This window comes from Gavia stellata, chromosome Z (genome assembly GCF_030936135.1).
Source record: "Gavia stellata isolate bGavSte3 chromosome Z, bGavSte3.hap2, whole genome shotgun sequence".
Lineage (NCBI taxonomy): Eukaryota > Metazoa > Chordata > Aves > Gaviiformes > Gaviidae > Gavia > Gavia stellata.
The window spans coordinates 59262051-59274067 of NC_082637.1; the positions used below are offsets into that span (position 1 = coordinate 59262051).

Below are 12017 nucleotides of genomic sequence, written 5' to 3' on the forward strand. Positions count from 1 at the left end.
TACTTGAGGTTTATTGCTTCTTTTCTTCGTGAAGCTATGTTGGCTGTCTCTAATCCTGTTATCCACATGTTTTGATTTAACTTCCAGGAGGATCTGTTCTATCACCTTACTGGGCATGGAGGTGAAGCTGATGAAGGAACTCTGTGCAGGAAGAATGGAGCATATACTCCACCCTGTGGGACCAGAAGGGCAATCTTTCCTCCTTTCTACAGCTTCCTTCTACAATCCCACCACCAGTTGCCTCTCTGCCCTCTGATGGCGCCTCTGTGTAACTTGATGCTGGCAGATACCAGAAAGCTGGTCTTAAACTACAGAAGGGAGACTTAAGCTTGTTTGCTTAGGAAAGTTTATAGCATTCTTGAATACTCCTCCCCAAACTCATAGTTAAAACAGAAAGGTAAAAAGCCAGCAAGTGGGCTGATACTAAAAGCAAGAAGCCCCCAGAGAAATCAACACTTGAGATCTACCAATGTTACTAAGTAATTACTGCCCATAGTTTGATATAGAAAGTTCTTGATGAAACCTTGCAGGGTACCCCAGTGTCCAACTTTGATAACAACGAGACAGGCTGCTAGATAGCACCTATTTTTGCTGACCTTGCTACAAGAGGATTGGACAAACAGATGTTACAACCCAAGTTAAAAATTCCGCTTTGACAATGGTGTTGAGCAGCAAGGCTGCAAAAGAATACATAGATGACATGGAGTATATAGTATTTTTCAAATAGACACATACTTGCTCAGCCTACTACCCTAGGAGTTCAGTAGCTGCATGGATGAGATAGCAAATAGTAGCTTCCGATCAGTGCTTTCCTGCTTATTACATCTGCAAAGACAGTAAGACTAGACTCGTGGTGGTTACTGAGGCCACAAGCTGGCCAGCTTGCAAGAAGTGGAGAGATTGCTTCCAACAAAGTACTGTATGAAGATATCCTAGGGAAACAAAACGTAAGTTCATAAACACTATGTTTGCAAGGAACAGAGATCTATATGTATTCCAAGGAAGCAAGAAGAGAGATGTGGGGGAATAAGGGAAGAAGGGAACTTCATTGCTGGCCAAAATTAAGGACAACTGCTGGGTTACAAGGTACATGCTACTTACGGATTTATAGAATGGCTGGAGTTTGGCTTAGTATTTGTTTCAAGATTCAGGGATTTAGATTTTGAAACTGGTTGTGTTGGGGACAGCAAAAGAGCAGTATACTCAACAGGGAACAAAGGCAGAAAATCTACAGATTTGTCAGTAAGACTGGCAAAGCAAACAGACTTGGCTCTTTGCCTACCAGTTGACAAGTATGTTTTCTGAGCCTTACTTCCTCATGCAGAATGTTCCAGTCAAACAGTCAAACATCATCCTTTCTTTTGCATGGAAAGATACAGCAGGAAGCTGCCTAGGGATCAGCTGTCTTTTTGCCAAAGGTCTTCCTGTTGCACAAACACTGTGATATACTACAAAACATGTCCCTGCTACAGTGCAAACTGTGCAGTCTGTACACATAGTGCACGGCAAATTTACATGAACTCTGCTGCAAAAAAGATTAGTTTTCTGTTGCTGGGGGCACTGCCTAATTCAGCACAGCTCACATGAATTACAGATTTGGCTGCTGCCTGGGTATAACCTGGTGCTCAGAATCATACATAGGTTGGTGCTGCACCTCAGAAGTTGTTTGCAGTACATACACATTTGCTGGTGCTCACAAGGAATAGCAGCCAGAGGGAAATGGACAAAATCCTGGTGCAGAGGTTGGTGCTAAGCTTATGTCAGCTTTGCTTAGGTTCATCTTGTCACTAGTGGGGTTCTGCAGGGCTCAATTTTAGGGCCAGTGCTCTTTAATGTTTTTATAAATGATCTGGATGCAGGAGTCGGAATACACATTGAGTTTGACGATGACATTAAATTAGGATCTGCAGACTCCCTCGAGGGTAGAGAGGCCTTACAGAGAGATCTGGATAGACTAGAGACCTGGGCAATCACCAACTGTATGAAATTTAACAAAAGCCAAGTGCCAGATTCTCCACCTGGGATGGGGTAATCCTGGTTATACGTACAAACTGGGGGACAGGAGGCTAGAGAGCAGCCCCACGGAAAGAGATCTGGGGGTTTGGGTTGACGACAAGTTGAATATGAGTCAGCAGTGTGCCCTGGCAGCCAAAAGGGCCTATTGTGTCCTGGGGTGCATCAAGCACAGCATAGCTAGCCAGTCAAGGGAGGTGATTGTCCCACTCTACACTGCACTGGTGTGGCCTCACCTCGAGTACTGTGTGCAGTTTTGAATGCCTCAATATAAGAAGGACATCAAACTATTAGAGTGTGTCCAGAGAAGGGCAACCAAGATGGTGAAAGGTCTCAAGGGCAAGACTTAGGAGGAGCAGCTGAGGTCACTTGGTTTGTTCAGCTTGGAGAAGAGAAGGCTGAGGGGTGACCTCATCGCAGTCTACAACTTCTTCAAGAGGGGCAGCAGAGGGGGAGGTACTGATCTCCTCTCTCTGGTGACCAGTGATAGGACACAAGGAAATTGTATGAAGCTGCGTCAGGGGAAGTTCAGATTGGATGTTAGGAAAAGGTTCTTCACTGAGAGGGTGGTGGGTTACTGGAGCAGGCTCCCCAGGGAAGTGGTCATGGCACCAAGCCTGTCAGAGTTCAAGGAGCGCCTGGACAATGCTTTTAGTTGTATGGTTTCGTTTCAGGTAGTCCTGCGAGGAGCAGGGAGTTAGACTTGATGATCCTTATGGGTCCCTTCCAACTCGAGATATTCTATGATCTTTACCAGGAAGCCCTGCTCTACTCTCAGGGCCTTGCTGGTACAGGCTCTAAGCCAGCCACCAGTACTTCTAAGTTACCTTATCACTACTTAAGCTGGGCAGCCCAGTACCTTAGCTTTGCAAGTATTACTGGCAGTACTGTCCATTTTAAACTGTAATTAATAATTAACATGTGCTGTATGAAAGAGGGCAAACTAATTATAAATCCAAAAGACATGTATATGAATCTTTGCCTAAGGAGTACCAAGAACATCTGCTATTGATGAAGCTATTAAATGCCTTCTGTAAATGAAAACCTTTTAAGTAATTACATCTGTCAACTTAGTTTATATAATCTCATTAAAACCAAAACCAAACAATTTTTTTTTTTTTTTTTATTTCACCACCAGCTTCTTGTGTGACTCTGGCTAATCGAACTGCTTATAATTCAGTTTCATCCTTAACTCAGGATGTATTTTTTACCACTGTTAGAGCACTGCAAAGTGTAACACATCTTCAGCTGACACACAGTACAAATAGTATGTCTAAGGAGCACCTCCATCCCTGCAAATTTTCCTTTGACTAAGTATCATCTTTAGGAAGCTGATCTTTTAGGCAAGGCTTTGAGTTCTATGAATTATAATTATTTTACACTTTCAAAAATATGATACAGCATTTCATATAATTTTCTTACGATCTCTCGAAGTAGATGAAAAAGTCTGTCATACACTATAATTAAGGTGGCAAAACTTCCCCCTACAACACAAGCATCTATTGCCAATATCTAGAGTTGAATGATCACGCACAGAAATATGCAGAGTAATGAAAGGAAACAATGCACCTCTTTTGAAGAGAAAGAACAGGACAAAATTGTGTACGTGTACATCATACATTTATTACTGAACAACTCTCTCAACTCCAAAATTGGGCACAGGGATTAAAAATAAAAATTCATTGCACTACCTAGTAAAGCATTACTAGTAACTCTCATAAAAAAATGTACAAACTTTGTTAAAAATTTATCAAGCCTTCAAATGATTTGGTTACAGATGTTTATAATACATTTAAAACTACATGTTAAATGATACAATAGACTATGACTTAAAGAAACACTTGACAAAATATGATTCCAACAAAACCCATAAGCTTTAATAATCATTAGCAAATCTGAAACACAAGTAGCAAAATGAGGTAACAATGTACCAAGGAAAAAAACCACAGCTTTTACAAAGGCCCAAAGATAACTCAGTTAAAAATGTGTTTTCTACAGTTAGAATTAAAAAGGTTGGTAAATCTCATCCCAAGTATTACGCAATGTGTTAACAGCTGTGAAATCACATTCAAGAGCCTGTACAAAATGGCATATAACAAAAGGCTTCAATTTTTTTGTAAAGAAAGCCATAAAATGAGACATTGGAATTATCTGTAAGCCTTGATATCCACTAAAATGTCAAATTAAATTGACAGTTTATACAAAAAACACAGCAGTGCCAATATGATAAAGCAAACATATTACAGGTTTTTTGTTTGTTTGGGGTTTTTTTTGGCTTTTTTGTTTTTTTTTTTTTTTTTTTTTGGGGGGGGGGTGTGTTTGGTTTTTTTGTTTTTTTTTTTTGAGAAGGAGGAGCCAGGTGATGGCAGAAAGGCAATGAATATAAAAGAAGTCTTGCTGAATTCAGGTGCTGTCAGGCACCATGGCAGGCTGTGGAATTACACACAAATGTGTGTAACACATGGCAGTTAACAGCTGAAGATGAATCCCCCTCACTTGACAGCCACAACAAAGAGGACTTGGTTGTAGCTTGTCTTGAGCTGGTTCAGAACATATGCATGTGTGCTGTTTACACAGACTAACCACAGGATGTAAATCTACATACTTCTGCAAGAGTCCTATGCAAACGGAAGAACCATTCCAGAAGAGATGACTCGCAAGAGTGCAACAATTAATTTCAGGATTTTACCAACTTAGACCCTCCATCTCCTAGACCTCCCACTGCCTCACAGTTTTACTGGGGAAAAAGGGACATTACACATAAAGACTTCTCCAATTCCAGAAAGAGGACTACTTTCCCTTGGCTTTAGAAGAACATGTCTTGTTCATTTGTATCTAGCTTAGAAAAAGTGCCCTCTTTCCATGCTTCAAACTGAATACTGAGCATAGTAATGTTAGTTATGTTTAAAATCTGTACACACAGAATTTTTTCTTTCGCAGCTATATAAAAGAGCCTAAGTTTTGTAAGACATATGTGGCATATGCTTTTTAAACAACACAATTTTATTTGTTAAAAAAATAGATTTTATTACATGTAATTTAACCTGCTAGGTGTTACTGTGAAAAGCCTATTCTTTAACTCCACTGGAAGAGAGGAGAAATTCTAATATTTTGAAGTTCATGTAACAGCATTTTTATTTATTTAGTGTTCTTAAGTATGGATAGGTATGGAAAGACTCACTGTTTTTGAGAACTACCTGCATAACTAAACATAGGGAAGAGCATCTGAAATGGGGCAAAATTGTGCTTTTATTTTATCTGCACCAAGAACTGTGACTGGTCTGTAGAATCTTCAAAGAGGTAAATCAGCATGGAGAACATCTAACACTGTTTGAAATAATAACTGATACTAAAGCACAGCAGCATACAAAAGCATCAGAAATGATAAAGAATAAAATTAAAACTGAGACTGGCAGCAAGTTGCAGCAGTATTGCTAACTGTGTCACTTGCACTGCTGCAACCAAAGTAATGACACTGAATTCAGTATGAGAGTTTTGTTGCAAAAAGTGAATCCTTTGAATAACTATGGTATACATAGACCTAAATATTTTGCTAGAACATACCAAAGATGTTAACAGTCTGAATGTTATCAATGAAGCTTTTTTTTTTTTTTTGATAGCCCAAATAAAACATTATTCAGAGCACTTGAATAGAGCTTACCACCTCCTATTTCACAGCACCGTTCTGGAAGGTGTTCCAATTTTCTCCTATAGTGGAGTGCTCTGGAAACCTCATTGCAAAAACCAAGGGAGTTCCTTCTTCATATTATGCTCATCATGAAATAAGGAAGGGCAAGAAGCAGCATCAGGGCAACTGAATTCTGCAGTTAGTGACCAAAACCCACCTTCTCTTGTGATACAATAAAAAAAAAATCAGAAGTTGTACTTCTCTGAGAAAATGCTAAAAATTTTATTTTATTCATGAAGTTGCAGGAATGAAATTGTAACCTTTTACAAGTTATTTTAGTTGTATACAAAATTCCTTGTAAATGACAAAGAATGTATATGATTAAAGCCAATGTTATAAGCTAAAAGATCACGTCCTTAGCAAGTACAATGGCCAAGTGAAGAGCTGTTGCACAAGACTCTCAGTGTCCTTTCTGCTTTCTTTCACAGAAGCAGCACTTAACTGGCAAACCCAGCTAGAAAAATTTAAAAGGAGCACAGAAAAGCATTGATATTCATATTAGCAATTGAAAATGTTAATATTGCTAAATTATTTGTGCGATATAGCAACTTTACATTGATAAAATAACTTGTAAGTCAGCCATTTAAAAATCCAGACTTTATAACATATGCTAAAAACCCCAAGGTTACTTATGTATGAACAATCAAGGAACTCTTTAGTGGTACACATTTAAAGCCTCCAATGAAGGGGAAGCATAACAGCTGTAGGTAGAAAGGGCTTTATACCTGTAAGTACATTGGGGAGGAAATACTAAATGTCTGTAATTGCTGCACCCATCGCTTTCAGTGTGCAACTGCAAACACAAAGAAAGGAACCAGTGTACAGTACTAGTACTGTTTAAATAACACACAAGATTATACATTGCAGCATAATTATTACTACATACATACGTTCTCAGTACATGCTGGTATATAGGTTCTCAAACACACATGCACTCTCAGTCACAAGCGCACTCCACGCATCTTCTCAAAAGCAAACACACGTTCACACCATTCATTCCCACTCACAGTATCTGAAGGCTCTATATAAGGTAGATTGCTATATTGTTTGGAGCTACCACTTTTTTCTTCCTTTTTCTTTTATATAAAAGCACATGCTAAAAGATCACATCCACAGTAATCTTGCAGCAACACTCAGAATGATCACACAAAAACCAGGGAATGTTAGTGCACACACAAAATTAAGCCAAAAAAAGAAAATCTTTGGAGTTCCAATCACGCTGTTAGTACAACAATCCCGTAACTGTGAAGACTAGTTATAAGCTTTGTAGTTGATTAAGTCACACAGTGCAAAGTAAGGTCCATTGACCCTTTTGTGTAAAGGGTAGGCTGGAAGCCACATGGGTAAGTTCAATAGATAGTTCATATATACATGTGACCAGTAACACCCAAACCAGATTTGTGCTGTTAGATTGGTCATTCTGAATCACGATGCACTTCCGAAGCATCAGCTCTACAAATTGGGCAGGTACGATTTGCCTGTAAAACCAGAAACAAAAGAGGATTTATTGACATTGTTAAGGTAATGTGTATCTGACACTGAGCATCTGTGACCATAATGAGGTTGCTACCTTCAGCACTCCAGTACTGAAAAGCAATTCAAGAGTACTCAAAACAAGAGAAGACAAAGTGTGCTTATGCCATTTTTTAGTTTATTTTGTTATGTTAGAGTGGTGTGATAAGTTTGCCAACTCAAAATTATATTTACAAAAAAAAAATTCTGCCTTTTGTCTTAAAGCAAAACAGCAAACTAGGCTGTTTAACCATCATCTAAGTGATGGTGGTTTTATTAACGCAATTCATAGTTATAATATATTGCAATCAGACGGATGCAACTAAAAAGCTGCAGTGTGTGCTGTAGAGAAACCCACGAAAACCAGACTAGCAACCTTGGGCTGCAAATAAATGTCCTATATGAGGGTGTCATGTTGTCACAAGCTCTACTGATCAGGGATCACATCTCTTCATAATCTGTTTATTCAGTTATTCTCACAGAAACCCATCCTATAGACTTGGTCAAAGCTGAAAGCAGACTAGGGAAAAAGGGAAGGGGTTTTAGTACAGAGAAAGAAAAAAAAGAAAAAGAGAGAAGGTGATGAAACAGGTATTCAAGTAACACACACAAGCAGGTTTAGATTTAGCCCTTCAGTAAAGCACTCACTGAAAATATGACCTGTGACTCTTTTACTTTTATAGCTTACTTAAAAAGGTAAGACAGATAAGAGGTAACATTCCTGAAGCTACTGGGAAAGTATTTCTGCCTTCTCATTCTCCTTTTTAAATAAAGGCTAATTTCATTTTATCAAATGATGAGAAAAAGCACAAAACAAATATGTAACATCTATGATAAAGCATTTCCTTTGCAAAGGGCAGAAGGAAGAAAACTCTTCCCTGGCCTAAATTCTGTATTTCATATTTCCCAATATTGCAGGACCAACCACTGTCAGCTCCAAGGTTTTCTAAGGTAGCCAAATTTTTCAATGAAAATAAAAGTGAGAGCATCAATAAATGCCGCTCTGCAGGCGAGAGTTCAGAAATCATTGCCACAAATTTCAAATCCAAGCAATAAATGCCAATGAAAGTAACATTATTATTGAAAAACATTATTTAGTAATGCAAGTTAAAATGAGGGTGCATTTTTCTGTAAACTACTACCGTTATTACTGTTTTATAGTTTATATCATAGTTATTATTGTTTTATAGTTTTTGTAAAGCATGGATCAGAGAATCAATTCAAAATTTATTTCTTGCTCTTACTTGAAGACAATACCATTACTTGGTCACTACTTTGTACTTGCATTATTGTAGCTATAATTCAGCTAATACAATTTTTAAAATAAAAAGGCATGTACTTCAAAATTCAATGGATTAATGAATCAAGAGGTATTTGATTAGATAAATAATTAAGTATCTACCATTTGTAGCATGAAACAGAGTATTCAGTGGGAGTAACTTCCTGACAGGAACTGTAGAAATAAAGCCACTGTGCCAGGATAAAATGCATATTCATGCACACTGCAGCACTGCTTTTTAAGTAACTTCTCAAGATCCTACATGAACATCTGTTTTAAATTTAGTTGCATTCTTTTGCCTTTCACGAAATCCATTCCCCCTTCCTGGCATTTAACATGACTCTTAGTGCAAAAAGATGAGTAAGGTGGACATAATATTGTAATATTGGCCTTCTAACTAGCTACTCTTTCAGGCAAACTTACTTTTTGTACTGTCAGGAGTGAGAGCTGCACAATGAACTGATTTATTTTTTTATATTTTATAGAAATTTATAGCTGTAAGTGAACTGCATTTAGAATAATGAATCTGTATGTAGGGCTACTAAAATCCTCTACGAAGTGCTGCACTACTTTGGTGTTAGTCCATCAGGACCAAGTTAAACTATAGTTACAGTTTGTCTTTTCTCATATGTAATACAGTATTTCCTATCAGAACATTAAATATAAAGGCAAGTTTTCCTTGTTATTTGTTTCTAAACCCTCAGGGTAAAGACAGGTCATATTTTCAAGCTGTCCTTTGGAATGATGACTAACTCTTACTTTACAAAAGAACAGATTTCTCATGTATTCATATTTGACTGAAGGATTTAGAATATTAGAAATAAGCAAATACTGTGAAATATGAGCTTTGACAATACTATGAAAAGTAAAAGGAAAACTTCCCTCTTGTAAATTCTGTTTCCTCCACTATATAACATCTTCTTTCACAAGTCTTTAACCTTGCTTAACTGGGAAAGTATAAATTAAGGTGGGCAGCCTAATGCACTGTAAAAGAACACTTCCTCTCACTTGCTCACACTACCTAAAAAGGTTGTACTGTACGTAGCATTGTACCAGAAGGGTAGATCAAACCTTTCATGCATAGACTAGCCACAGAACTTTCTTAGATAACTTTTTTTGCCTGCATCATTACCAAGGCAGTGGAATAAGGATTTTGTTTTTAAAATAAACAGATTGGATCACTAACCTCTTATTTAAATCTTTCACTAACAACATGGTGAAACTTGAAAAGAATCAGCTTGACTCCATAATTCTAGAACTAGTTCTAGAAATATTCCTAGATAGCAAATACTTTCTTCAAAGAGACAAGATTAAATCAGTAAAACACAGAGACAAACTGGTAACTTTTTTCTTTTTTTACCTTGTGGAAAAAAGTTACAAGTACTGACAGCTACCATTTTTACCTTCCCTTGCAGAATTTATCAACGTGATGTTGGCTAGATGATGTGAATTAAGTGGATGAGATAATACTATCAACATATAAAACAAGTTGTCAAATACATAAAGGAATGGACAGAAGCAAAACTATAGTCCAAAATATCTTCCAGTTATCCTCATTTCCAGATGTTTGCTGCTTAACTGTAACTAAGTTTAGGCAGAGCCTGTAGCTAAAATTGGCTGGTGTTACAGGTAATCTGTTATGGTTTGCAAAGCAAAATAAACTTTGTTTCCATACACCATCTTTGTACCAGTGTAACTACACCCACATGGTGTCAATATATTGCCTTAGCAATCCTACACTATGATGCTTTAACTTTGTCTAGCTTATTTTGCATTCAGTTCTGGAATACACAATATCAATACAAGCAGTTTTATGTGGGTGTAACTGCACCTTCAGGTTTAGATTGGGTATCTTTCACATCATTGCCCCACCTAGCTGACACTCTTATGCTCACAGAGTTTTTCTATGATAAGACAACCTTTAGAAAATACCACACCTGAAGATCTGTTAGAAAATACATAGTTTCTACGCTGGGACAGGAACATCAGGAAAAGCTGTTTCACCACTACTAGCAGCACATCTATGACTATGAAAGTAAAGACCTAACTAAATCTGCTTTTTTCACTTTGCTGTTCTGAATTCAATTGCCTGTTCACTACCAGCTGAAAGTATAAATCTAACTATAGAATTGCCACACTGAGTCCCAAAACAGCTTAATTCAACATACTTGTCTGACTCTCGAGACCTTGGGTAAGAAAGAGCATAAGAACAGGACAAGCATGCATAATACTTCCCTGACATGCTCTTCTGATTTCCAGCAATCTGTAGATCAGGGGCTCTACGAATCAGAACTATATTTTTTTGCATTAATAGCCTGGAAAGAGCTCTCTTTTAAAAAATCTACATAATAAATTCAAGCTATATAGATCTATAACATCCACTATCTCACAGGCTGTGTCAAACGATCTTAGTTCTTTTTTCATAAAATGGAGTGACTACTATCTTTGGATACTTTGTCCACACCACAAATGACTTACGAAGTTGCATGCCATGAAAAGACTTGACAAATCCAGTGCGAACACTCCTCAAAAGGTGTAGGGGCACACCGGAGAATACCACTTGAATAGATATAACCTACTCTTAATTTGCAGTTACTGAACATAAGTATGCATATCATCATATGCATATCATCATATGCATATCATCATATGCATATCATCATATGCAGTTACTGAATATGAGCCAGCAGTGTGCCCAGGTGGCCAAGAAGGCCAACGGCATCCTGGCTTGTATCAGAAATGGTGTGGCCAGCAGGAGCAGGGAGGTGATCATGCCTCTGTACTCGGCTCTGGTAAGGCCGCACCTCGAATACTGTGTTCAGTTTTGGGCCCCTCACTACAAGAAAGACATTGAGGTGCTGGAGCGTGTCCAGAGAAGGGCGACGAAGCTGGTGAGGGGTCTGGAGCACAAGTCTTATGAGGAGCGGCTGAGGGAACTGGGGTTGTTCAGTCTGGAGAAGAGGAGGCTGAGGGGAGACCTTATCGCTCTCTACAACTACCTGAAAGGAGGTTGCAGAGAGGTGGGTGTTGGTCTCTTCTCCCAAGTGACTAGTGACAGGACTAGAGGAAATGGCCTCAAGTTGCGCCAGGGGAGGTTCAGGCTAGATATTAGGAAAAAGTTCTTTACTGAGAGAGTAGTGAAACATTGGAATAGGCTGCCCAGGGAGGTGGTAGAGTCACCCTCCCTGGAGATATTCAAGGAGTGTGTGGATGTGGCATTGTGGGATGTAGCTTGATAGACATGGTGCTGTGTGGTGTTGGGTGGGTTGTGGCTTGTTGTTGTTGTGTGGTGGTTTTTTTTTTTTTTTTTTTCCAGGTTGGACTTGATGATCTTACAGGTCTTTTCCAACCGTAGTGATTCTGTGAACAAAACACGTACCTCTGGCATATATTGATAATATTAGGGGGGTGTGTGTGTGTGTGTGTGTGTGTATCTGTGTGACTTTTTAATCTAACAATAAAACAACTTGTTGTTTACATTCCTCTTGCTGATTGTCAAGCGTGTACATGGATTCAGATACTGAA

At 38.4% G+C, this 12017-nt stretch overlaps 1 protein-coding gene across 1 annotated transcript in view; it reads right to left on the reverse strand.

The window, feature by feature from the left end:
• Window positions 1-7084: 7084 nt before the first annotated feature.
• Window positions 7085-12017, reverse strand: part of RNF38 (ring finger protein 38) — a 124328-nt gene continuing 119395 nt past the window's right edge. The window contains exon 12 of the mRNA XM_059833438.1: window positions 7085-7179. Within this exon, the coding sequence (XP_059689421.1) occupies window positions 7117-7179 (63 nt within the window). The 3' untranslated portion in view covers window positions 7085-7116. The remainder of the gene's footprint in view (window positions 7180-12017) is intronic.